The sequence below is a fragment of the Theropithecus gelada genome, chromosome 2, assembly GCF_003255815.1.
Source record: "Theropithecus gelada isolate Dixy chromosome 2, Tgel_1.0, whole genome shotgun sequence".
NCBI classification, from domain to species: domain Eukaryota; kingdom Metazoa; phylum Chordata; class Mammalia; order Primates; family Cercopithecidae; genus Theropithecus; species Theropithecus gelada.
This window is the reverse complement of record NC_037669.1, coordinates 110931607-110959508: the sequence shown is the minus strand read 5'-3', so window position 1 is coordinate 110959508 and position 27902 is coordinate 110931607. Positions and strand designations below refer to the sequence as shown.

The window sequence follows — 27902 nt, the reverse complement described above, 5'->3', positions numbered from 1 at the left end:
ATAAACGTGGTACATTCCATGAAGGAGAAAGGAAGGAGGTGGTCAGAGAGGAGCCTGTGGAGAAGGGACACACATCGTGGTGCGTGTGTAGGAGGAGTGAAGACAGAAGCTCTGTGTTTTTGAGAATGTAGTATTTGAATCTCTCCCTAGTCTTGTTCCAGGAGTCTTAGAATTTTATGTTATCTAGTATTTTACATTCTCATTTTATTTTCTAAACATTTACTGGATATATTAGAACATGAGCAATGAACTATTCATATATGTCTTCAGTCTTTTCATCCTTTGACCAAATATCACCGGATTGAAATACTTGTTCTTCTCATTTATTTTTCCTCGGTAGGTCTAACTCAGTGGAGTTAGATTCAGGAGCAGTGTCTTCCTTTTGAAAGTAGAAAAAGTGACTCAGGGCCTGGCACAGTGGCTCATACCTGTAAACCCAGGACTTTGGGAGGCTGAGGCAGGAGGATTACTTGAAGCCAGGAGTTTGAGACCAGCCTAAGCAGCAAAGTCAGATCCCATCTCTACAAAAATGAAAAAAAAAAAAAAAAATAGCCGGACATGGTGGTGCACACCTATAGTCCCAGCTACTCAGGAGGCTGAAGTGGGAAGATTGCTTGAGCCCAGGAGTCTGAGGTTGCAGTGAGCTGTGACTGTGTCACTATACTCTAGCCTGGGCAACAGAGTGAGATCCTGTCTTTAGAAAAATAACAAGGGCCGGGCGCAGTGGCTCACGCCTGTAATCCCAGCACTTTGGGAGGCCGAGGCGGGTGGATCATGAGGTCAGGAGATCGAGACCATCCTGGCGAACACGGTGAAACCCCGTCTCTACTGAAAATACAAAAAAATTAGCTGGGCATGGTGGTGGGCGCCTGTAGTCCCAGCTTCTAGGGAGGCTGAGGCAGGAGAATGGCGTTAACCCGGGAGGCGACAGAGTTTGCAGTGAGCGGAGATTGCGCCACTGCACTCCAGCCTGGGCGACAGAGCAACTCCGTATCAAAAACAAAACAAAACAAAATAAGAAGGCCGGGCACAGTGGCTCACTTCTGTAATCCTAGCACTTTGGGAGGCCGAGGTGGACAGATCACCTGAGGTCAGGAGTTTGAGACCAGCCTGGCCAACATGGTGAAACCCTGTCTCTACCAAAAATACAAAAATTAGCCGGGCATGGTGGTGCATGCCTATAATCCCAGCTACTCGGGAGGCTGAGGCAAGAGAATTGCTTGAGCCCAGGAGGCAGAGGTTGCAGTGAGCCGAGATTGCTCTACTGCACTCCAGCCTGGGCGACGGAGTGAGACTCTGTCTCAAGGAAAAAAAAAAAAAAAAAGAAATAAACAATAAGAAGAAAATTAAAGAAAGAAAAAAAAAAGAAAAATGACTCAGAAAGATTAACTGGCTTATGAACAGCCATAGTGTAATTTGGGAACTTGGCCTGATTCCTTGGTGCCCTGTGTGCCACTTGCACCTAGTTTACATTTCAAAATAATTTTTATTGAGGATTGAATCTAAATAAACTGGTATACAAATGGAATGACAACCAAGATAGATTGCTAGATAGCGAAACTACATCTTTTTAAGAATTGCTAGATTACAAACAGGAGGTATAACATCTATGAAAATTATCTAGCGTCACTTCTGCATTTTAATTTAATTTTATTTTAATGGAAAATTTCCTTCATCAGTTAGAAAAGGGATATATACATTGATAGCAAAATGGACTTCTCTCTTTTTCTCCCTGACCTCAGGTGCCAGCAAAGTGAACTTTTCTGACATCAAAGATTTATTCTTGGCGGGGCACGGTGGCTCATGCCTGTAATCCCAGCACTTTGGGAGTCTGAGGTGGGCAGATCACTTGAGGTCAGGAGTTCGAGACCAGCCTGGCCAACATGGCAAAACCTCGCTCTACTAAAAAATTAGCCAGGCATGGTGGTGCATGCCTGTAATACCAGCTACTTGGGAGGTTGAGGCAGGAGAATTGATTGAACCTGGGAGGCAGAGGTTGCAGTGAGCCCAGATCGTGCCACTGTACTCCAGCCTGGGCGAGGGAGTGAGATGCTGTTTTGAAGAAAAAAAACAAAATTATTCTCTTTACTCTTCTGTCTATTTTGCCTTAAAGTGTAAGCCTATTCACTAGTGTTCATCATTCCAGTGAGATTTTTTTGTCTTGTCAGGTTTTGAGATGTGATTTAAACTGGATCATAAAAGAGCTTCTGAGTTCATCATGTTATGTATTGTTAGGAATTCTTCAGTGTAGCCCCTGCATCTAAATAGTTTAGCTCTGAAGTTCGGTTTGTGTCTTGTTTGTCCTTTGAATGGGACTGGCCCAAAGAAGCACGCTCTGTTAATTTTGATGTAGGTACATAATCTAAGCTACAACAACTTGTGGACAGCAGGTGCCTAGAAGTTTCTAGTAGTTAGGGAATCCAATTAGAGGTCATTGCCAACTAATAGTGTATCATGCTTCTCTGCTAGGGCTTCATTGCCATAATGCCTTTTCTGTTTGGTTATTGTACTCAGTTATGAAAGTTAATTGTGTGATTGTGTGACATAAATGTATTCATTGAACAAATATTTATTGAGTGTCTTTTACATGTCAGATGCTGTTCTTGTGCTGGAGATGCAGTGATTTAGATAAAGTTGCTACCTTAATGAGATGACATTCTAGTATATAATCTCTGGAAAGACAGATACTAAACAAGATGTATTAGTCTGTTCTCATGCTGCTAATAAAGACATACTTAAGATTTGGTAATTTATAAAGGAAAGTGGTTTAACTGACCCACAGTTACCCATGGCTGGGGAGGCCTCACAATCATGGCAGAGGGCAAATTAGGAGCAAAGTCATATCTTGCCTGGTGGCAGGCAAGAGCTTGTGCACTTCTGCAGGGGAATCCCATTTATAAAACCATCAGATCTCATGAGACTTATTCACTCTCACGAGAACAGCATGAAAAGACCTCCCCCATGATACAGTTACCTCCCACAGGGTCCCTCCCACCACACATGGGAATTATGGGAGCTACAATTCAAGATGAGATTTGGGTGGGGACACAGCCAAACCATATTACAAGTAAATTGTAAAATTGCAAATAGTGATGCATGCTAAGAAGAAAGTCAGTCAAAAGCAGATGGTAGGGAGTGAGAAAGGGTGGAGGCGCCCCTCTTGTTTTATCTGAGGGTCTGGAGAGGTGACTTGTCAACAGGCTTGAGAAGGAGCTGCCAAGCAAGGATCTGTGAAACAGCATCCCAGGAAAAAGACAGCAGAAGGCATGACCTTGAGACATGAGCAAGTCTGTCACGCCCTCGGACGGCAAGAAGGACAAATGGTGGGGATGTTGTGGGCTGGGGGAACACAGTGGCAGATGAGGTCAGAGAAGTGGGCAGAGTGGGGCACATGAAGGACTAGAGAAAGGGATCTGCTTTTGGATTCTTCTTCCTAGAGTTTTCAGGCTAGAGAGTTAAAGACAGCGGGGAAAGGACAACACGAAATAGAGGGTGTGAAATAGGAAGTGAATTTAAGAAGTGAAAGGAGTGATTGTGCATTATGATTGGAGATCAGTGTTAAAGTTGGCACCGTTCTGTCAGAATAAGCTTGCAGTCGCTCCAGGGGCAGTGGATGGGCAGGCACAGCCAGCAGAGTGGTTCCCACCTTGGCCTGGTGCCAGGCTGCTTGGGTCCATTCTGGGCCTCATTACTCCCTCCCTGGTAGACTTCTTTTTTGAGATAGGGTCTTGCTCTGTCACCCAGGCTGGAGTGCAGTAGTACAATCACAGCTCACTGCAGCATTGACCTCCTGGGCTCAGGCAATCCTCCCACCTCAGCCTCTCGAGTAGCTGCAATTATAGGTATGTACCACTGCACCCAGCTAATTAAAAAAATTTTTTTTGTACAGTTGGGGTCTCATTATGTTGTCCAGGCTGGTCTCAACTGTTGGGTTCAAGCAATCATCCCTCCTTGGCTTCCAAATGTACTGGGATTACAGGTGGCTTGGAGGCTTTGGAAGCTACCTAATGAATTTGCATCCCAATTTCTAACCTCTCAAATGGGGATAATGATAACAACAATCCCTTCCTCATACAGTTGCAATGAAGACTCAATAGGCTAATATAGGAAGCCCTCCAGAAAATGGTAGCTGTCACTGCTATTGCAATTTTGAGATTATTGGAACAATTTTTAATGTTAAAGAAAAAAATTACCCAAACACTTGTTAAAGATGATAAGGCAGACTTTATTCAAGGGGGCGCATGGCCATAGGTGTAGGAGCACTGCAACAGGGCCTGGCAATGGGGGAGACATTGGACTCAACTCTGATTCCAACAACGTCAAGTAGGGATTTATAACCAAGGAGTTGGGTGGGGCCAGGGGATGGAAAATCACAAAGAAGAAACATCAAGGATAAGGGGTTTCTGGCTACCCAGACTTAATGGGATTACTGCTGAAGGCAGGCTAGGCTGGTCAGATACAAGGATGGACGATTTTCACTAAACTGAATTAGCAGGATGCTTACTCAAACTGGATCTACAAGAACAGAGAGGGAAGCCCAAGGGCAGGCCCAGTCAAGCAGAGGATTCAGAGGAGCCTGACGACGTTTTGGTTTAAGTTGAGTCTTGTCCCTAACGGTACTGTTGTCTTTTTTGTTTTTTTGAGACAGAGTTTTGCTTTGTCACCCAGGCTGGAGTCTGGTGGCATGATCTTGGCTCACTGCAATCTCCACCTCCAGGGTTCAAGCGATTCCCCTGCCTCAGCCTCCTGAGTAGCTGGGATTCCAGGCACGTGCCACTGCGCCCAGCTAATTTTTGTATTTTTAGTAGACACGGGGTTTTGCCATGTTAGCTAGGCTGGTCTCGAGCTCCTGACCTCAGGTGAACCACCTGCCTCAGCCTCCCAAAGTGCTGGGATTACAGGTGTGAGCCACGGTGCCTGGCCTCTGTACCATTGTCAACGAGGTGGTGATTATTGTGATGGCTTAGCCGGTGGTTCTTAACTCTGGATGCATGTTGGAATCACTCGGGGAACTTTTGAAAGACATTCCAAATCCCAGGCCTCAGTCTCGAGCAATGAAATTGGAACATCTAGGGGTGGTTCTGGCTTTGGTAAATGTAAAAGAAACTCTTTGGGTGAATTTAACTTACGACGAGGGTTGAGACCCACTGATAGAAGGATAAACGTTTCAGGAAGGTCATGAGTGCTGGTAGGGGTAGAATCTCAGGAAAAGCTTTTCTTCAGGTAGATTGTTTAGTTTGACAAAGGGGCAAGAAGGTCTTAGCAAGAATTTCGATGGCTTGTTTTGGTTCTGTTTTTCTTGCAGTTGCTATGTTTTAACTATTGCCGCTCATTTTCTAGGTATGTAGGAAACCTTCCCAGAATATTTGACTACTCGCCTTTAGATCCAACACAAGATTTCAACACACAGATGTAAGTGGCAGATTTTTTTTTTTTTTTAACGAAAAGCATCCAATAAAATGTTCATGGTGGTTATCTCTGGGTTGCAAAATTAAAGGCAATTCTTTATGTTTTTTTTTTTTTAAAGTGTTCCAAAATGAGAATGTGTTACTTTTATAAGAAGATAAAGTTATCTACAAAATACTGAAGAAAATTTGAAACTGGTATCAGTGTGAAGCAGAATCAAATAAATAAGTTATTTGTGTGTAATCCACATCAAATGCTCCACTTAACAGCAGCTGTACTTATTGATATTCATAGATAAATGTAATATTGCTATGGAAAAACAACAATGACCTTTTTGTTTTTGTTTCTCTGTCCTGGCCAGGACTAAGTTAGGACATGGCCTTCTGTCAGGCCAGTATTCAAAGCCTCCGGTGAAATCTGAACTCATTGAACAGGTGATGAAGGAGGAGCACAAGGTAAGCGTCCGAGCATTTGCCATGTTGACATGTAGGTAGGGAGGAGCTTTAGAATGTGGGTTTCCTCTGATTTGGCACATGGTGGCCATAAATTTAGCAAGCTGTCAAAATAGTAATGTCATTTCAGTGTCTAGGGTGCCTGTCTGTATGCTCTTAAAAACTGTGACAAGGAATAGTTAGCCAGGGTTGGGTTTATAGAGACAGTTGCTTCATGGATTATACATGTGTGCCATCATTAACCATCTTTAGAAACAGTATTCTTTATAAAATAGAGCTGAGATCGAAGGACTAAATCTCATAAAAATATAAACATTTTCCCCTTGGTACCACAGTCTTGGCACTTATAGTGTCTTCCTTCTCCTAAGCCTCAACTTTGTTGGCTAGAGTTTCTCAAGAGTCTGGTTGTTAAAAAAACAACACACAGGGTCAGGCATGGTGGCTCACGCCTGTAATCCCAGCACTTTGGGAGGCCGAGGCAGGCAGATCACCTGAGGTCGGGAGTTCAAGACCAGCCTGGCCAACACGGTGAAACCCTGTCTCTACTAAAAATACAAAAATTAGTTGGGTGTGGTGGCGCATGCCTGTAATCGCAGCTACTCCGGAATTGCTTGAACCAGGAGGTTGCAGTGAGTCGAAATTGTGCCACTGCACTCCAGCCTGGGCAACACAGTGAGACTCCATATCAAACAAACAAACAAACAAACAAAGAATAACACACAGATGCCTGGCCTCTGTACCATTGTCCCTCCTCAGGACTGAGGAATCAGAATCTCAGGGGAGGGCTTGGCATTCCTCAGGTATGGTAAGCTGCCAGGTGGTTCTTAAGCACACTCAAGTAGGAGAAACTCTGTGGGCCAGTCATTATTAATTAACAGAAGCACTGAAATACGGGCTTGATCTTTTAATGGCCAGACCTGCATTTCCACTGACCCCTCCTTATGCTGCTCGTTGTACAACTCCAGAGGGTACTACTCATAACTTGGTCTTTTTGAGTGGTGCCCTTGCAGTTGTGCAGTGCACAGCTTACACATCTGTGTTTGGCACCGTTCTCTCCCTTTGCCACAGATGCCCTGAGTGGAACTCATGCCCCACTTTCCCACCACCTGCTCTGGCTTCCCAGTACCCTGTCTTGACTTACTGGGCAGGCTTGTTCAGTTCTGTGTCTCAAGTGTTTATCTTAAGCCAGTCCTTCTTAGCTAATACCTGTAGACTGACAGCAAGAATCAACAGTGAATAAATACCCTCTTGTCCATAAGGAAGCCAGCTAGTTGTGGAAATGGAGCAAACAAGGGAAAGGAGGTTATGAAAAGAACATACAGAGGCAGCCTTGGGGGCGGGGAGAAAGAATTAAGTTGTGAAGAGGATGGAGAGGGAAACAGACATTCTGAATGGCAAGCCCAAGAGACCAGAGTGGTATGGGAATAGGAAGAATTGAAGTTCTCAAGTTGCATTGTTACCCAGCATTGTAAGATAACAAGGTCCTTATCCACCAGAGGCTGGAAGGCTCCCATCTGAGATACAGTTGAGGAGGTGGCTTGAGGGTAGGGCTGGAGTTTGGGGTTATCCAGGCTTCTTCTATTTCTGTGCTTCTGTGAAACTTTAAAGAGGTGATTGTGGATAAACCTCAGTCCAAAATTGTGTTATGATCGTATTTGTTCTGAGTTCTCATCCAGGCGGTGTCACTTCTTGTATGGCTCTTCTGGGCAGGGTCTGTGCTCTCTGGTGGAGGTGAAGGAGCTGGGAGTAGGACTCAGGACCTTGGCTTTCCCTCCTGGTTCTGCAAGGAGCTGTGTGATTATGGGCAAGCCATGTCACCTTCCGATCCCACCATTCAAGTAGTAGAATTGGTCTAGGTGGTGGTGGTGAATGTTTTAAGCCCAGGAGTCCCCTTTCTAATGTAAATAAAATCTGTGCGCCTTACGTGACTGTTTCTGTGCTTTTGGGATCTCCTTATGTGAGAAAATGTGAAATGAAAAATCATCCATTTAGTGCTGTTTGGAAATAAAATTTGGTTTTGTTAATATTACAGTGTCCTTTTATGTTAAAAAAAGAAGTTCTTATATGAGCAAGGCACACTATCTATGCAGTCTACAGGTAGTATCTGTTTGGAGCCCTTGTCTCTCTTCCCTCATTGGATTCGGTAGCCGTAGTGTAGTAGCTCTTTACATCTCCAGGGTCTGAGGCTTGTAGGTGGGAGGCACTGCTCTGTCTGGATCGAGGTGTGTGATCTGAAAGCACTTGGGCCATCTCTGGGATGTGTTTTGCTTGGTCCACACACAAAATCTAAATTTCCATCTTCTCTTAACCACTCAGAACGTCTGACAGTCCCAGGCCTGCGATGACAGCTGGAGCCAAGGGCCAGACCTCCCTTCACACAGGTCACATAGTCCTCAGCTGGCTCCGGTCCCTTTATGACTCATGACCTGACTGGGACTCTGGGTATTTGGATTTGTGACCCTTGATCTAGATGACTTGTGAAATCCTTTCCAGCCCTCAGGTGCCATGATCTAGTGGTCTTAAAGAAAGAATCCTGATTGTGAGAAGTATATAGTGTGCATTTGGGCAGGGGCAGGGAAGGCCCGTCCAGCTGGGTGTGAGACAAGTGAGTCTTTGGTCCAGCATTGGTAATATTCCTTTAACACTCAAATAGAGCTCACATTGACCATGATTTTCCTTGTGGCCCTGGGGATGTCCATTTCAAGCTGCTCCTTGAATAGACAAATAATTTACAGCAAAAATCTCCACTTTCCTTGACAGTGGAAAGAATTAGTTTCTCAGGCATCAGGATTTTCACTGGCAGTTGGTTTCAAAGGAACCAATTCGTGAGGCTCTTTCATTTTCTCAGGTACCTGAAGCCCTTTGGAAGGATGGACCTGTCCCAGGCCGCTGGTGTTTGTAACTTATAGATGAGCCTGAAATGCCCCAAGATAGGGCAAGAAGATTCACTGAAACAGAAAAGGGGATAGATGATGAGAAGAATGTGTGGTGGAGGGGAGAGAGCATGAAGGATGGGTCAGAGCCATGTGGCAGAAATGCCTTTTTCCGGGGCCACCACCACTCATGATCTTAATAACTAGCATCACATAGTGCTTGCAAAGGGCCGGGCTCTGCCTGTATGTTCACTGATGCAGAAACGGATGTACAGAAGCCTTGCCCAAAGTTACAAAGCCAGTGAGTGGCGGAGCTGGGAATTATATCAGGCAGTTTGGCTCTGGAGTCTGTGTTTTTGATCACTGCATTATCCTACTTCCCTAACAGTTGTTCAAGACTTATTTCAGGCTCCCAGTGCCTCAGTGTGTGGATGGTGGCAGGTGGATGACAAAAGGGGGCATTTGAAGTTTGCAGAATTACCAGGTAGCCCAGTTACAAGGGTTTCTCACCGGTGTCTTACAAGTTGGGTCATTTCTAGAATATATACTTCCCAGTATTAAATTAATCTGCTATAAACCAAGGTTAAATCTAGCTTTTTATATATGCATGCTTAATAAACATCATCATGCATAAAAAGGTGGCCATATTTATTTGTGGTACCGCCATTTTTACTTAAATATGTTGAATTGAATTTTAAGATTAACTTGTGCTTACAATAGATAATACTATAAAAGGGCATTTTTTTCTTCAAAAAATATTTTCTCTATGCATTCTAAGGCAGTGCTTTCAAATGTTTTAAAGCTGAGCACTCTGCCTTATTTCTTCTTCCAAAGATAACATATTTTAAATAACTCTGTATTCTGTACAAGCTGCATTTCTTTTTTTTTTTTTTTTGAGACGGAGTCTCGCTGTGTCACCCAGGCTGGAGTGCAGTGGCCGGATCTCAGCTCACTGCAAGCTCCGCCTCCCGGGTTTTACGCCATTCTCCTGCCTCAGCCTCCGAGTAGCTGGGACTACAGGCGCCCGCCACCACGCCCGGCTAGTTTTTTGTATTTTTAGTAGAGACGGGGTTTCACCATGTTAGCCAGGATGGTCTCGATCTCCTGACCTCGTGATCCACCCGCCTCGGCCTCCCAAAGTGCTGGGATTACAGGTTTGAGCCACTGCGCCCGGCCCAAGCTGCATTTCTTAAGTGACAATTTATTTGATTTCTCATCTAAATAATCCTCAACACATAATTGCTGGTCTCAACCTTTTATCAACGTGAGATAACTAGTGTTCTGCTTCAAGGTGATGTAATTTTAGCTGTGAATGTAAGAGCTTTGTTTCCCTTAACCTCTATTTTCCTAGGTTAGACACATGTAACCTTTCGGATTCACCTCTGAAATATGAGTAATAGTTTGGGAATGCCCCTGTCCTCCTTGTCCTCCTAGCTTAGGAGATTTGGGGTTTTGGCCTAGGTTAAACACTTACTGGTCCAAGGTTTATTGTTTAAGGTGACAGACTGGATTAAGAAAAGGTGGCACATATACACCATGGAATACTATGCAGCCATAAAAAAGGATGAGTTTGGGTCCTTTGTAGGGACATGGATGCAGCTGGAAACCATCATTCTCAGCAAACTATCACAAGAACAGAAAACCAAACACCACATTTTCTCACTCATAGGTGGGAACTGAAGAATGAGATCACTTGGATTTGGGAAGGGGAACATCACACACCGGGACCTATTATCGGGAGGGAGGAGAGGGGAGGGATTGCACTGGGAGTTATACCTGATGTAAATGACAAGTTGATGGATGCTGACGAGTTGATGGGTGCAGCACACCAACATGGCACAAGTATACATATGTAACAAACTTGCACATTATGCACATGTACCCTAGAACTTCAAGTATAATAATAATAAAAAATAAAATAAAATAAAAAATAAAATAAAATAAATAAATAAATAAATAAATAAAATAAATAGTGATACCAAAAAAAAAAAAAAAATTTAAGTCAACAGACTTCATACACATTTGTTTTAGGGAAAGGCAGACATGTGTCTATCTTGCTTTTATCCTGTGGTTTAAAAGTATCTGTTCAGGTATTGCTCTGATGTGATAAAAGTCTCAGTCTTGCTGCTTGCTTATTAATTAAAGCATTCAGCTCAGGGGAATATGAGTGGACTGTGTCTGTCTGTCGGAGTGGTGCACTCTGTTAAACAGAAAGTCCTGTGTAAGCATTTGGGAGAAGTTCTGAACACTGAAGTCCTCCCTCTAATTTTAGCTGATCTGTTTTGCAATTGCTGATGGAGAAAGTAAGTACAGTATCTTATTAATATGACAGATTTCTTAGTTGGGTGCTATTTTGGTGACTTCCTGGGTCTCTGTGTTATAAAGTTAGTGGTCAGGACTAGCCATTGCTTCAGGTGTCTGAGAGCCAGCTCTCAAGTGAGAGTGTGTGTGCCGTAAAGGCAGGGCTGACTCTTGGTCAGTTTTGGTCTCTGCCTCTCATCTTGTGAGGTGTTGGGCCCATAGGGGACACTCAGGTGATATCACTGGCTCATTGCTAAATGGGAAACATGCTTTCTTTAATTTAATTCTTTGGTTCTTAGTTTGGATTTTTGGTTTCTTTTAGGGAACTGCCTTGTCCAGAGCCTGACTTTTTTTTTTTCAAACGAAAAATTATTTAAATTTGCATCTGTAGCTATAATACCTTCTTTCTTCTTTTAACATAAGTATTGTATTAAAAGTTAAAAGTGTTCAGCCAGGTATGGTGACTCACACCTGTAATCCCAGCACTTTGAGAGGCTGAGGTGGGAAGATTGCTTGAAACCAGGACTTTGAGACAAACCTGGGCCACACAGTAACACCTCTGTCTCTAGAAAAAAAAATAATAAAAGAATTAGCTGAGCACAGTGGCATGTGTCTGTAATCCCAGATACTTGGGAGGCTGAGGTGGGAGGATCACTTGTGCCCAAGGGTTTGAGGATGCAGTGAGCTGTGATTGCACCATTGCCATCCAACCTGGGCAACAGCAAGACTTTGTCTCTTTAAAAAAAGCTGTTTAAAGTGTTAAAAGCACAGCAGCAAAATTAACAACCATCCCTTAGTATCACGAATACCTAGTCCATCTTCTGATTTTTCCCTGCATTATCCAAGGTGTCTTTCTAAAGTCCCCCTCCCTTTCTTTTTGCAAACTATTGATTTGTTGAAGGAGCTGGACCATTTGCTTTAAGTTTGCTCTAAAGATTGCTTCCTTGAGGTATTGTTTGACTTGTGTTTGGTATAAGGTCGCTAGATCTGGAGGCTTCATGAGATTCAGGCTCAACTTTTTCAGAGCCTGACTTTCTAATAACTAGGTGTGAAGTGAGCATGTTAATAATTGAGCATGGGAATTAGTAAGATGTCCCCTCTGAAAGTGGAGAGTAGGCATGGGCATGGGTGTTAGCAGATGGGGCCAGGTAATGATCAAGGCACTAAGCTTGGAGTAGATGAGTTTGAACTAAGATGCTCTAACCCAGCTGTGAACCCCAGGAACTGGTCTGTAGCATGATATGAGGAGGAGGTAGCATCTGTCTGGTTAGGAAACTTTTTCAAATAACTTCTAAATGATAGACAACTCTCAAGCAATAGCTTGACTGTTGAATAGAGGACTAAGAAAAGTTGGTTGAGGAAAATGAAGAAATGAAGTGGTTACAGAAGTGTGGGAGGGGAATGGCTGAGACTGAGCCATAGTCCAGATATGGGACTGAATTTCTAGTGTTTCCCAGCATGGTCTGTATTGAATCTTCTCCTGATTGTATGGCCACATGATGGCCCAGAGCAGTAGCTAGCTCTTCAGAATTTACTGGCTCGTTAAACTTTCCAGAGTGGCTGCTTGCTATGGTCTGTGTTGGGGACTGGCAACCACACCAAACTTGAATCACAGATTATAAGAAATAACACTATCAGCAGCAGGCAGTGAATGCATGCTGACGTGAATGCCTAAAGAGAAGTGCACAAATGCCGAGGGATTTATTCCAAGTGGTGCCTCTCTACTCTCGAAAGTGGAGAAATAACTGTTGGAGTGGCTTGTGATGTTGGCCCTAGAGTTGTATGGGCTTGAAGAAGGATTATGCAGACTCTTGATATATTGTCTTCTCTTTGGCAGCCAGTAGGATGGACTCAGGGACCTCAGAGATGAGATGTTGGCACATGTATACCCAAAACAGCATAAGGACACTAGAGGGAGGGGGTGGAGAGACTTTTTTAAGTTTGTGACCCTGGACTTCACACCTCTGTGTCTCAGTTTTCCCATCTCTCAAGTGGATACAGTCATTATCATCACCACCTCATGGGGCTGAGTGAATTAAGAAAAATAAATATGTAAAGTGTTAAGAACTGAGCCTGGCATGTAGTAGGTATTCATCCAAGCACCTGAGTTTTTATAGCTCTCGGTAAATATCTGCTTAATGAGTACATAAATGTTAGCCATCATGTGAAGCTAGATGTTATTACTGCGTGCTTGTGTCAGCTGATACTATGTGATATGTATCAGCACTGTGAATGAAGAAAGTCACAACTTTTACATAGGTTTCAGGAGGTATATATACAGGTAGTAAAATTAATTGTGCTTTGACTAGCGCTGGAAGCACAACTGAAGCTGTGTATGTGTGTAAGCTGGTCATTTATATACAGGTTGTCAGTCCTTAGCTGCCCAAATGCTGCCACTTTGAGGAATTCTTTGAGAGCTGCCAGTGGTGTTTCAGGTCCTCTGTGGTGTTCCCTAACATTTGTTATCAACGTGTGTGTATGTCTCTCATCTCCTCTGTTGTCTGTAAGCTCCTAGAAGACAGAATCTCTAATAGTGCTCTGCGTGAAACAGGCAGTCACTAAATACTAAGTGCCCAGACCAGGTTATGTGTTCAGCAAGACAGGGAAATTCATCAGATTTTTATTAGAAAACACTGCATAGAACATGTGTGTTGGAGGGATGTTATATATGGAGCTGCCTCTTTGTTGCAGGGAGATAGATAAAGGAGTTTTCTCATCACCTGTTGCATATGACTGTGATTCTGCAAATGTGTCATGGTCCCCAGACTATAGGCATGGACCTGGATGTCCATGAGAATTCAAGGAGGTTTAAGACATGGCCTCCACCTGCAAAGGCTGCAGAGACAGACCAGAAGCAGGCTGAAAGTTAAAGAAGGTAGAAACCAGGCTGGGCGCGGTGGCTCACGCCTATAATCCTAGCACTTTGGGAGGCCGAGGCAGGTGGATGACGAGGTCAGGAGATTGAGACCATCCTGGTCAACACGATGAAATCCCATCTCTACTAAAAATACAAAAAATTAGCCGAGTGTGGTGGTGGGAGCCTGTAGTCCCAGCTACTCGGGAGGCTGAGGCAGGAGAATGGTATGAATCTGGGAGGCAGAGCTTGCGGTGAGCAGAGATTGCGCCACTGCACTCCAGCCTGGGCGACAGAGCGAGACTTTGCTAAAAAAAAAAAAAAAAAAAAAAAAAAGAAGGTAGAAGGCAGTTTGTGCTCTGGACTCAGAGGAGCGGAGTATGGTCTGCAAGCTAAGCAAAGGGAGGTTTTATGGATAAGTGGGTGGGTAGCAGCTTCAGCATTTGCAGAGAGGACGTAAATTACTTCTTTGGCTCAAATGACAAGGTGAGGTTTATATGACTGAGACCTAAGTGTGCTTCAGGACCCACCTACTTGTTTTTGCTACAGACAGCCTGGAACTGGAGTCAGAGCCACTCTGGTTAGGCTTTGTTAGCTGCATGGCAGTTAGGTGTTAAGACCACTTTGAGCTGAAAGGCCTGTCTGGCACTTCTCTACCAGTCTCAGCTTCCCGAGTGAAGATAAGACTAGTGCCCGCTTTCTAGGGTTACCAGGAGTATTAACGAGACAGTAGGTATCACCATTAGCAGATGGGCTGAACTTGGAGGAAACATTTGGGAAACAGCTTTATCAGGTGCATACCTCTGTCACCAAAGGCGACGTGGAATCTTCCCACCTGCCTCTTCAGAGCATCCTGGGCAGATCTCCTAGATTCCTAGTGATTTTCTGTAGGTTATCGTATTAAAAAGCCAGTTTTAGGCTTCTTCGTTCTACCAAACTCAAGAGTTTCAGAAAACAACAGTGCTGAAGCATTAGTGTCGGCATCTATTTTTTTTTTCTTTGGTGTATGTGAGGGTCCTNGGAGTATGGTCTGCAAGCTAAGCAAAGGGAGGTTTTATGGATAAGTGGGTGGGTAGCAGCTTCAGCATTTGCAGAGAGGACGTAAATTACTTCTTTGGCTCAAATGACAAGGTGAGGTTTATATGACTGAGACCTAAGTGTGCTTCAGGACCCACCTACTTGTTTTTGCTACAGACAGCCTGGAACTGGAGTCAGAGCCACTCTGGTTAGGCTTTGTTAGCTGCATGGCAGTTAGGTGTTAAGATCACTTTGAGCTGAAAGGCCTGTCTGGCACTTCTCTACCAGTCTCAGCTTCCCTAGTGAAGATAAGACTAGTGCCCGCTTTCTAGGGTTACCAGGAGTATTAACGAGACAGTAGGTATCACTATTAGCAGATGGGCTGAACTTGGAGGAAACATTTGGGAAACAGCTTTATCAGGTGCATACCTCTGTCACCAAAGGCGATGTGGAATCTTCCCACCTGCCTCTTCAGAGCATCCTGGGCAGATCTCCTAGATTCCTAGTGATTTTCTGTAGGTTATCGTATTAAAAAGCCAGTTTTAGGCTTCTTCGTTCTACCAAACTCAAGAGTTTCAGAAAACAACAGTGCTGAAGCATTAGTGTCGGCATCTATTTTTTTTTTCTTTGGTGTATGTGAGGGTCCTTGCTCCACTTCTTTGCTTCTTTCCACCCACTGCTGGCCCCTCCATAGTCAAGGGTCAAGGGAATTGGAGATTAGAGAAGTAGGCAGAGTTTTTTCACTTACCAAGTGCTGGTGCGCTCCCTCTGGGCTGCCGCATGTCTCCTGTCATGGCTGGCCTTTTGTAGGGGCACATTAGTGGTTTCTTAGAGCTGCCTCCTGGCAACTGTCATCCCACCCTCAGGGACCTTACAAGGATCTTTCCCTGATGCTCTGTCCAGCTGGCCTCTGCAGCCTTCACCCCCAGCTGCCCTGAGCCTTCTCCACTGGCAGACAGCCCACCCACTTCTGCAGGGTCCTGCATGGATCACTTGGCTGTCTTCTGATTCTGAGCTGTCCTGCTGGTCCCCCAGGAAATCCAACATCCTTGTCCTGACAGAGTTGTCCTGCTGCTTGCTCTTCCCCTGCAGCCTTCCTAGCAGCTGCAGCCAGGTGACGGGCAAGCCCTCTACAAGCTCCTGGGAACTCCCTGTGCTCTGGTCCGGAAACAGTATGGGGTGGGCTCGTGAGCTTGAGCAGCTCTGCAGTGCTTTAATGGGCTGTGCAATGCCATTTTTCTTTCTTGCAAGTCTCCATTCTTCAGGAGGCATTCTCTCCAATACCCTCATGGAAGGGAAGGAGAGATGCTGCAGAGCTCTCCTCTCTTTTATTTATTTATTTATTAGTTACTTATTTATCTATTTTTTGAGATGGAGTTTAGCTCTTGTTGCCCAAGCCAGAGGGCAATGGTGTGATCTTGGCTCACTGCAACCTCCGCCTCCTGGGTTCAAGTGATTCTCCTGCCTTATTCTCCTGAGTAGCTGGGATTACAGATGCGTGCCACCATGCCCAGCTAATTTTTTGTATTTTTAATAGAGACGGGGTTTCGCCATGTTGACTGGGCTGGTCTTGAACTCCTGACTTCAGGTGATCCGCCCGCCTCGGCCTCCCAAAATGCTAGGAATACAGGCATGAGCCACCGCACCTGGCCTCTCTTTTTAACTTCCATCGGAAACCTTTCCTCCCAAGTCATCTCTAGCCTGCTCTGAAATGGGCTGTGACATTTGGTCACTGTGTAGCAAGTCCTGTGAGAATGAGCCTAGTGCTTGTCTTTAGAAAGTGAGTACTTTCTAAAGTGTGTGTCATCTATTATCTCTAGTTTTGAGTAAACAGGAAGAGTCTCATTCTGTGTTCTTCATAAGTTTCATAGTACAGGGCCTGGCCCATAGTAAACACCAGCGAGTATTGGGCATTATCATTATTTACCTTCTTTGGGCTATGGTTTTCTCATCTGGAAAGTGGAGTTTATGGTGGGCTCTGCTCTGCTTGCCCCTTAGGACTGTTAACGTGCATGAAAGTATTGTAAGTCCATTTCATTTTTATACTTTAGCCACAGCAGAACGGGATCTCTCCGCGCATGTTTAAGGCCTTTGTAAGCAAGAGCCACCCGGAATTCTCCTCTAACAGACAGCAAGATGCCCAGGAATTCTTCTTGCACCTGGTGAATCTAGTAGAGGTGAGTAGTGAGTCTTTGCGATGCTCTGCGGGGTTGTAAGAAGGGTGCCGAGCCACTCAGTGCAGTCCGCTGTGGCTTGATCCGAGTGCCTCCCCATTCTCTTCTTGCTTCAGTCTCTTCTGTTGAAGCTGGTTCAGAATCAGCTCCCTGGAAACTCTCTGCTCAGCCCACTTGATGTGACTGCTCTTCACACGCTAGTTTCCAGACACTTGTGGATCTCTGTGCTCCTCTTAACCTATATGTGTTATAGGAGTGCTTGCCAGTTATTCCACTCACAATTTATTTTTCCTGGTCTTTGTGACAAAGTCCCTTAAGAGCCCCACATGGTATTTGGTGTCCTGCCACTGCTCAAAGATGATGACTCTGCTCACATCAGAATTGAATGCTATTAAAAACATTTTTTTTTTTTTTTTTTTAGACGGAGTCTAGCTCTGTTGCCCAGGCTGGAGTACAGTGGCACGATCTTGGCTCACTGCAACTTCCGCCTCCCAGGTTCAAGTGATTCTCCTGCCTCAGCCTCCTGAGTAGCTGGGATTATAGGCACCTGCCACCATGCCTGGCTAATTTTTGTATTTTTAGTAGAGATAGGGTTTCACCATGTTAGTCAGGCTGGTCTTGAACTCCTGACCTCGTGATCCACCTGCCTTGGCCTCCCAAAGTGCTGGGATTACAGATGTGAGCCGGAAAGCCACTGAGAATTCCTCAGTAAAGGCTTTTTTTCCCCCTGAAAAAACAACTTTTTTTTTCCCCTTCCTGGTTACAACAGTGTTCTTTGTGGAAAATATAGAAAACACAAAGGAGAACATCAAAATCCCCCTTAATGCCACCCCCCTGCAAACAGCCAGTGTTTTTTTTTTTTTTTTTTGTCGCCCAGGCTGGAGTGCAGTGGCATGATCTTGGCCCACTGCAACCTCAGCCTTCCAGATTCAAGCGATTCTCCTGCCTCAGCCTCCTGAGTAGCTGGGATTACAGGTGCCCACCACCACGCCTGGCTAATTTTTTGTATTTTTAGTAGAAATGGGGTTTCACCATGTTGGCCAGGCTGGTCTCGTACTCCTGACCTCAGATGATCCGCCCGCCTCTGCCTCCCAAAGTGCTGGGATTGCAGGCATGAACCACCGCGCCCGGCCAACAGCCAGTGTTCACAGTTTGGCATCTGCCCCTCCGGTCACTTTCCAGGTCTTATGTTAATTCTCCACATGCCCTTCCGTAAGCAGCGTTTTCACTTAAATGTTTTGCCACATCGTTACATCTGTTAACAGAGCATGATTTCTGTTTTATTTGTACCTAATTTATATGAGTGTATTTATATAATCATATTGTACATGTTTTCATTTTTCTGGGGCAGCCCTTTATTTTTTTCCCTTTCTCTTTTGATTGGCTTCTCCTCCTCCTTTCTTTTCATTCTATGAATTTCTCTCCCATGGTTTTTAATTTAACAATATTGACATAGTAATCCATGATGAACTGTATTTTATTTTACCAATCCCCATTTTTGGACTTCAGATAAATTCCCGTGTTTTGCTATTAAAGTGCATTGGTGAATGGGCATGCCCAGAGGAAATGTTTAATAAAGCCAACTGTTTACACCAGGTTTAGAGTTCATTTTCTAGTAAGTCTTAGTGGCTCAATATTCAAGCATTTACTAACCTGATACAATCCATCCTTCAGAGGAACCGCATCGGCTCGGAAAACCCAAGCGATGTTTTTCGTTTTTTGGTGGAAGAACGCATTCAGTGCTGTCAGACCCGGAAAGTCCGCTACACGGAGAGGGTGGATTACCTGATGCAGTTACCTGTGGCCATGGAGGCGGCAACCAACAAGGGTAACAATTCAAAAGCGGGAAGTTAGTACTGTGTGTCTTCATATGGGAAAACCCTTGAATCAGAGAGAATGGTTTAGTCACTGAAGTGTGTCAGGAGTAGACCCAGCCCAGATGATGTCTGCTTTGCTCATCTCTTTTCATCTCTTCGTTAGTTCCCATGTGACTTTTCCTTTGAGAAGAATCAAATGCATCACAGGTTTTATGGAGGCGTTATGGTTCGAACCTACTTCACTGCCTATAAATTTGGCCAACTACTGAGTATGGAGTCAGCATAATTTTGGGGAAAATTATTGGTAATGATATATGTAGAAAATTCTTTAACACTGTCATTTATAAGTTGTGCCATAAAGTCTGAGGGAAATGATCAGGACTGTATTTTTTAAAGTTAGACATTCGAGCAGAGGTCTCTTGAAATAATCCGGCTTTGGCACATGAGTATTTCAGCCACCTCTTCTGGGAGATAAATTGTGTCAGGGTTCTTTGTAAAGGCAAAGCCCATTAGAAGGGTCTCTGGACTTTGGAAGAGAGAAGGAGGCAGAGATGTGGCATTCATGTTTGGTGCCTTCTCCTTCCATCAGTCTAATCTGGTTCTTCCCAGGCAGAATAGACAAATGGCATTTCTTTGAATTAACATCATATAAGCAAAATAGATAAAATAGCTGCTGGATTGCTCATCTCCTGTGAACCAGTCATTTTTGTAAAGTTCAGCACTTCCACTCTGCAGCCATAAAAAGGAATGAGATTATGTCCTTTGCACATGGATGAAGCTGGAAGCCATCATCCTCAGCAAACTAACACAGGAACAGAAAACCAAACACCGCATGTTCGCATTCATAAGTGGGAGTTGAACATTGAGAACACATGGACAAAGGGAGGGGAACATCACACACTGGGGCCTCTTGGGGGTGGAGGGAAAGGGGAGGGAACTTAGAGGACAAGACAATAGGTGCAGCAAACCACCGTGGCACATGTATACCTGTGTAACAGACCTGCACGTTCTGCACATGTATCCTGTTTTTTTTTTTTTTTTTTTTTAGAATAAAGAAAAAAAAGTTCAGCAAATCCCTGGATGGCCCATTTTCCTCTTTCTTGTGTGTGGGGAGTCATGGGTCAGTTTATGATGTTAACTGAAAAGTGATGATTATGATGATTTGAGATGAAATGATTTTCATTTTCTATATGCTCATGCAGTTTTTGATCAATTTCAAAATCTTTCCAGTGTAGAAACAAGGGAATGGGAGTCTGTTGTTTGTTTCCTTGTTAGAACTAGGCTTCAGTGGTTTCTCTTGTCTACCTCAGGGTTACTGACTCACATGTCTGCTCAGGTCCATGATCTTTTCTAATTCTGTTTATCATTTATTAGTGATAACTATTTTTTTTTTTCAGAAAGGAGATTTATAAGTTAGTCTCTGGAATTTGACTGCTGGGAATATCTAATGTTAGCAACCTAGATATAAGTACATCATAAACTGACTGGGGACAGGGGAATGAATTTTAAAAGCATCTAAGATGTGTTTAGGAAAACAGATATGTGTGTAAGTGTACTTACAAACAGATAAATCAGGAGTTTTTTTTGTTTGTTTGTTTTTCTTTTTTGGGTAATACAAAATAAATGACCAGAAAGGCCATTCAAATCTATATAAAATTTTGACTACAGGCTAGTTTCCAGGACCAGATCTGCTGGTGCTTGGGAGCTTCCTCTTTTTCCCTTTGTATTTAATCATTTGAGTAGGAATAGCACAGAGGCCTTCGAGGTTGGTAGCCCTATGTCTGAGGTGTTGGGTAACCTCCACAGGAAGTTGTCTTGGCAGTGTTGGTTACTGTCATGGGTGTGTGATGGTGGCTAACTGCAGTCCTGTAGTTATCCTCCTCCTTGGCCTCACACCTCTGTGGGACCCATGACCTCTAATCATAGCTGCTGGTGGAACCAAATCAGAAAATGTATAACACCGGATCTGGTTCTTGGTTCTTGTCAGGCGCTTAGCAGTGGTTTTTTTTTTTTTTTTTTTTCCTGCCTTTGGTTATTTTATTTTAAAACAGCTTAGAGTTAACAGGAATGTTTTTGTTACTTCTGTCTATGTGTGTGATCATTGGCAAAAATTGATCCCCTTACACAATATAACATCTCTTTCTGGCCTCATCTGTTGGGTTGTGGAGGAAGTGCTGATCAGGGTTTGAAGTCCAGCTTTGTCAGTAATTGGCTGGTTTTGACTTTGGGCCTCAGTTCTTCAGCAAGGCAGTGAAGGACTGGGAAGAGGTTAGCCCTTGGACCTTTACTGGCTATAAAATACTCTGATGTGAAGGCCTTGTTTTGGGAGGATGGCATTTGAATAAACCCAGGATTGGCCTTTGGACAAACCAGGTTCATGGGCATTTATATCACACTCATGGTTTGACCCTCTCACCCACCCAGGCCAGGCCAAGCTCACACTTCCCTCCTGTCAGTCTCAAAGGGGAGCACACAAAAAGATGTGAATGGCTCAATGCCACCTGTCGGTGCAACTCTAAAGACAGCCCCAGAACAGCCTTTCAGCAGGCGCATCTGGCTCTGTAAAGGACAACAAATAAGCAACCCTGGCCCAGCCCAGAAGCCTTCAGGGAAGACTGTTCAAAGAGGGTGCTTTTCATTTCCGTAGGGTAAGAGCAATTGCAAGGTCATTCATTTGCTCTTTCCCTCAGATGAACTGATCGCTTATGAACTAACGAGAAGGGAAGCAGAAGCAAACAGAAGACCCCTTCCTGAGTTGGTGCGTGCCAAGATACCATTTAGTGCCTGCCTTCAGGCCTTCTCTGAACCAGAAAACGTTGACGATTTCTGGAGCAGTGCCCTACAAGCAAAGTCTGCGGGTGTGAAGTAAGTGTGTGTTATGTGTGGTGGCAGTGGGGTGAGGAGGGGCCTTTAGAGGTGGGGACAGGGATAGGGGAGAGGGAGTGGGTGTTATTTGTGTCTGTGTGTATTTGTTCATTGTGATGGATGGGATTATGGTTCACACACCCTAATTTTCGTCATACTTCACTTGTGTGAGACGTGTCCAATAAAACAGGCCTGTGATTTATATTATATGCTAAGGAGGGGTTTTCTTTTTTCTTTTTTTAAATGTAAGGTTGTGATTTATTCTCTATTAGGAGCCTGCCTGCCTGCCTTCCCTCCCTTCCTCCCTTCCTTCCTTCCTTCCTTCCTTCCTTTCCTTCCTTCCTTCCTCTTTCCCTCCCTCCCAACCTTGCCCACACCCCCAGCCCCTCTCTCACCAAGAGAGTATAGCAAAGAAACAATCCCATACTCCCAAATGTCAAGAATGACATTATTAGTGAAGAAATTATAAAAATACTTAAGACAAACCTCCATATTTAAACTCCATTGTGCTATATTTTAACTCCATAATTAAAGACTTGGTCTAGAACTTAGTTGACTATGTTTCTCCTTGGAGACTAGGAGTCTCAGGACATCTCAAAGTGGACAGGAAGTCTCCTGAGCATTGTTGAAATGAGCCGCTCAGGGTTTAGTCAGGTGTCCTGTTTTCACATTATGAGGCTGGTTGTCAGACACATACAAGTTTTTTTTCCCCATCTGCCACCCTAGTTGATTTGATACAGTCGAATCCTTGCCAACATACTTCATATCACTGCACTTATTGGAAAAACAGTGCTTACAGTGGCAAAAAACAAAGGGAGGTCTGAAAGTTTGGCTCCAGGAGTTTTGCTACATTCAGATATTCTTTGGCCATTTTTCTTTGAGGCTAAGATTGAGATTTTGGATAACATAAAGGGGATTAAAGGATGGAACAGCTGGTGTGGGCTGTTTTTACCATGGCCTCAACAGCAGTTCAACCTGTATATATATATAATATATAACATAATATATAATAATAAATATTATATAATATACAATATATTATAATAAATATTATATATAATATATAATATAACAATATATAATATATAAATATAATATAATATTTATAATATATACTATATTATATTATATATACTATATAATATATTATATATACTATATAATATATAATATATTATATATATATTTTAGATGGAGTTTCGCTCTGTCACCCAGGCTGGAGTGCAGTGGCATGATCTCAGCTCACTGCAACCTCCGCCTCCTGAGTTCAAACAATTCTCCTGGCTCAGCCTCCTGAGTAGCTAGGAATGCAGGCATGTGCCACCAAGCCTGGCTAATTTTTGTATTTTTTTTTTTTTTTTGAGATGGAGTTTTGCTCTTGTTGCCCAGGCTGGAGTGCAGTGGCGCGATCTTGGCTCACCGCAACCTCTGCCTCCCAGGTTCAAGTGGTTCTCCTGCCTCAGCTTCTCAAGTAGCTAGGATTACAGGCCTGTGCCACCATGCCTGGCTAATTTTGTATTTTTAGTAGAGATGGTATTTCTCCATGTTGGTCAGGCTGGTTTCGAACTTTCAACCTTAGGTGATCCCCCTGCCTTGGTCTCCCAGAGTGCTGGGATTACAGGCGTGAGCCACTGCGCCCAGCCAATTTTTGTTTTTATAGTGGAGACGGGGTTTTACTATTTGGCCAGGCTGGTCTTGAACTCCTGACCTCAGGTGATCTGTCCTCCTCAGCCTCCCCAAAGTGCTGGGATTACAGGCATGAGCCACCATGTCTGGCCTCAGCCTATATTATATGTTCTCTGTGAAACCCCTCCCTCAGGTTTCTGCTGTGTTTCAGATTATAGACTTCATATGTTAAAAACAGGAAAGCAAAAACAATTTATTTCAAAAAGGAAAAACAAGCCATATTTGTTAAAATTATTTTTAAAAAGCTCCCTATCCAAGGGAGATTAATAGTAGTTCATTTGGGATCAGTTGTCCATCACTAGGCATCTGAGTGTTCATCCTAGGACTGCTCAGTTGTAGGCGTGGGTGGTTGTGTGTGTGCATGTTGTGTATGTGTGCACATGTGCATGTGCCTGTTTGTGTCCTTGCAGATAACAGTTGTTGAGTTCGCAAGTTCAGTGTAAGAGATACTTTATTACAACTCAGAGATATCTTTGGGCAGTTAGACCTCTACACCCTCTATTAATGATGGAAGCAATTTTTAAAAATCATTGACAGTAGGTGTAAGACTGATTCCTCGAACATTTATCCTTTTCTCTTTGTGCTTTTGTTCTGATTCCATTTTGGAGGTGGAAGGTGATCATGGGGCCTGGAAGCTTCGAAAGCCCCAGCATCAGGTGTGAGCTGCAGAGTGGGATATTGTTCACTTGCCTGGCCCTCGGCCACACCTTTCTGCTCTTCAGAAAAGTGCCTGGTGTCTTAGAAGTGCAGGGTGTGACACACTCTCTGTGCCTGCCTCTCCCTATAAGTGTCTTACCAGGAAGCAGCGTTTACAACACCTGGAAATGGCCCATCTTTAAAATGCGGACTGAGAGGTATTAGCTTTCCACAGACAGGCAGATTCCCTGAGCCCAGGGCTAGTGGTCAGGAGACCTGGATTCTTCTCCTGTGTCCACCTCCCACCTTAGCTTCTGTCCTGGGGCAAAGTCACCGCCCAGTGATTCCATCTGTAATGGAGAAATGATGCTGTCCTGAATTTCTCCTCAGATGCTACAAAATATTCAGTTGTAGGCAGTGCTAGCCTATCTATCTAGAATCCTCGAGGAGGGGTTTCTGCTTCCTATAGTTCTTACAAGGACCTTTTACCTTTTCTTTTTTGTCTGCATACACACATGCTCTTGCATGTGCCTTTTATATACATGAGAAGAATTAGTACTGGGCATATCCAGTTGTTATGAATTGAAAACTAGTCCCTGTGGGAAAGAAAAAGACAACGTTAAAGGTCATAAAGCAACTGTCATTTATTGCACATTTGTTATTGCCAGGTCATGTGTTAAGCACTTCCCTTCAATGATCATATTTCATTCTCTTAGTAGTCTGAGGTAGGTACCATTATTTTCTCATTTTATGAAGGAAGAAATAAAAGACGTAATTGGCCAGTAAGTGGCAGGCATGGGATTCATTCCAGTCTGATTGAGTTCAAACTCTCAACGCTTGTTATCGAGCACCCCTATATTCCTTGTCATGCTTGCTTATCCTTACATTTTTGTAGTCTTGCTTTTCTTTATTATGCTTTATCATGTTTCAAATATAAGTTTTGAGAAAACCAGTTCAGTAGATTTCTAAGAGATGTTATTTTTATTTCCTGCAGTATAAGCTGTGATTCAGTCTACATTTTATTAATTTGGGGCCTTGAGTTTTTCTTTTGTTACACCCAGAGCCTGAAGACCAGGAAGAGGCAAAAAAAATGTCCTAAATATCTTGGCGGATCTTGCATCAGTGTGGGCCAGACGTAAAGACCCTTCTCTTAAATGATCATGAACAGACTGTGTCTGGGAAGAATATTAGTGCTTGGAACGTTTATTCACCCAGCAAATATTATCACTCACTTAGCATATTCTAGGCAATGGGTTGAACAAGACCTAACTCCTGCCCTCAGATAGATAAAGAGTTGAGAGGGAGAGATTTTTACTTACCCATGATCATTTCTAAAGAGAAAAGCATACTGTGGGGTTGCAGAGCACAGACTCTGGGTAGATGCCCAGTGTTTGAATGCCCAGGCTAGAACTTATTGGTATGCGACCTTGGCCAAGTGACCTCACCGCCATAAGCTCCGGCTTCCCTATCTGTAAACTGGGGATAATAATGGTACTTTCTTTACAGGGTTGGGGTAAGGATTAAGTGAGATAAGTCGTGTAAAGTGCTTCACACAGAGCAAATAGGGGATGGAATTGTTATTTCTGTTATCTTTATCTTCCTTTTTTTGTCTTTGATGATGTAATTTGAGTGTGGTGGATTGATGATTATATTTTCAACAAGCAGACAGGGTAAGATTACGAATTTTTTTTAGTTGTTAGGTTTTCAATACTGTAGACATCTTAATGTCAGGAAGAGGTACACTTTATATTTCTTTCTCAATACCATCTTTATTGTATTTTTGCCTTAATTGTGATTTAGCGAACAATCAATATATTTTAAATAATGTTAACAGGTTGTTAACAACAACACAATATTGTTGTTGGGACCTACTCTAAGCACTTTATGTGTCTTAAAGCATTTAATTCCCATAACAGCTCTTTGAAGTAAATTTGCTGTCTATCTAGATCATTAGAATGACTTACATTCTAATGATCTTTATTAAAAACGTATCGCTTTCCAAGAAATATTTTAATTCCAGGAATTAATGTTAGGAATAAAAGAATAAGCTGAACATAATTTATAACTTTGCTAGATTTAACTAACTTGATGTCCCCAAACTGCAATAAATGAATGCAAAGCATAGCTTTTGAGATTGATTTGAATGGATACATACTGAACAGTTACTACATGTGAGCGATTCAACTTGAGACCCTATAGAGGTTACAAAGATGAATAAAGAATGTTTTTCCCAATAGGGCAAATATTATGTGAACAGCATCTAAATCTACTTTCTGGTACTTTTAGGTTGGCAGCTACCCATAACACAGTGATGTGTTAAATTGTCCCTGCCCCAAACTTGAGTTATTTCCCTACCCCTACTATGGTATTACAGCTGACACTCCACCTAGATACTGACCACAGAGCAGCTTCAAGAGTCTCAGGGATCCTGAGTCATATTTTGGAAATTATTGGTTGACCAATGTCTTTTGGTTGATTTCACTGTTATGTATTTTCCAGATTTTAAGCTAATGTGGTAGGAAGAGGAGGTGAGACAAAGAACATTTTTACATTAAAATATCATGGCCAGGTGTGGTGGCTCACATCTGTAATCCCAGCACTCTGGGAGGCTGAGGTGGGTGGATCACATGAGGTTAGGGGTTCAAAACTAACCTGGCCAACATGGTGAAACCCTATCTCTACTAAAAATACAAAAATTAGCTGGACATGGTGGCAGGTGCCTGTAATCCCAGCTACTCAGGAGGCTGAGGCAGGAGAGTTGCTTGAATCCAGGAGGCAGAGGTTGCAGTGAGCCAAGATCATTCCATTGCGCTCCAGCCTGGGCAACAAGAGCAAAACTCTGTCTCAAAAAAAAAAAATTTATATATATATAATTATATATAAAATTAAATATATAATTATATATATAAAATTAAATAATATAATTATATATATAAAATACAAGATGGAAGTTGTTTTTTGGTGCAGTTGAGGACTTGGTGACATTTAAATAAGAATAATGTTTATTACTGCTTCTCAGAAGATAGAAAAACCTAATTAGAGATAATATATAATTTCTGGAGAGTGAGCCTGGCTAATAGTAGATCAGTTGCTTGGGATGATAAAGCTCCTATTTTCTGAGCGTCTTTATATTACTGCCTTTATTCTTCTACCAACTTTGTAATGGAGAATTTGAGATACAGGAAATTTAAGTAACTTGCCTGGGGGTAAAATACAGATAAGTGACAGTTCGATTCAGCATCCAAGGCTCTGTAGCTTCTAGCCCTTTCGTGACAAAATAATCATGCTAATTCCTTAGGTATATACAATACTTTCTAGTGTGCCAAGCGATTTCACATCATTTCATGACATTGCATGGCCTGGCAGGTAGACATGATTAGTAAGTCCATTTTGTAGATGGATCAGGGAGGGTCAGTGATTTGCCCAGATTTGGAGTGAATGAAGTGGCATTTTCAAGACCCACATCCACGTCGTTTGACTGTTTTTTGTCCCGTGTTCTGTCCCTGTGCTGTGCCTTTTCTCTGACACTAGGGGGCAGCAATACATTTGCATTAATTTTCTAAATTCTGGGAAGATGCATTACAAGTAGAAGGCAGTGACTTAGATTTGAAAAGTGGAATAGGGGAGGATATTCTAGAATTTTTTATTTTAAAAGGTATCTGCGATACCTATCAACAGCTTATTTTCTTTTTTACATATACCTACCACACCTACATTGACTACAAACAAAAATGGTTGTTAAAAACAAGATAATAAACGTGGAGTGAATGAGCTTGAACTAGGGTATGAATTTGGTGTACAGGTTGAACAGTCTGTGTATA

At 43.1% G+C, this 27902-nt stretch overlaps 1 protein-coding gene across 2 annotated transcripts in view; it reads left to right on the top strand.

Moving 5' to 3' along the window:
• Nucleotides 1-27902, top strand: part of USP13 (ubiquitin specific peptidase 13) — a 135984-nt gene that overhangs the window by 71053 nt on the left and 37029 nt on the right. For both annotated transcript variants that reach the window (XM_025377547.1, XM_025377548.1), the window contains exons 9-13: nucleotides 5341-5412; nucleotides 5768-5861; nucleotides 16955-17080; nucleotides 18752-18905; nucleotides 21585-21759. In XM_025377547.1, the coding sequence (XP_025233332.1) occupies nucleotides 5341-5412; nucleotides 5768-5861; nucleotides 16955-17080; nucleotides 18752-18905; nucleotides 21585-21759 (621 nt within the window). The remainder of the gene's footprint in view (nucleotides 1-5340; nucleotides 5413-5767; nucleotides 5862-16954; nucleotides 17081-18751; nucleotides 18906-21584; nucleotides 21760-27902) is intronic.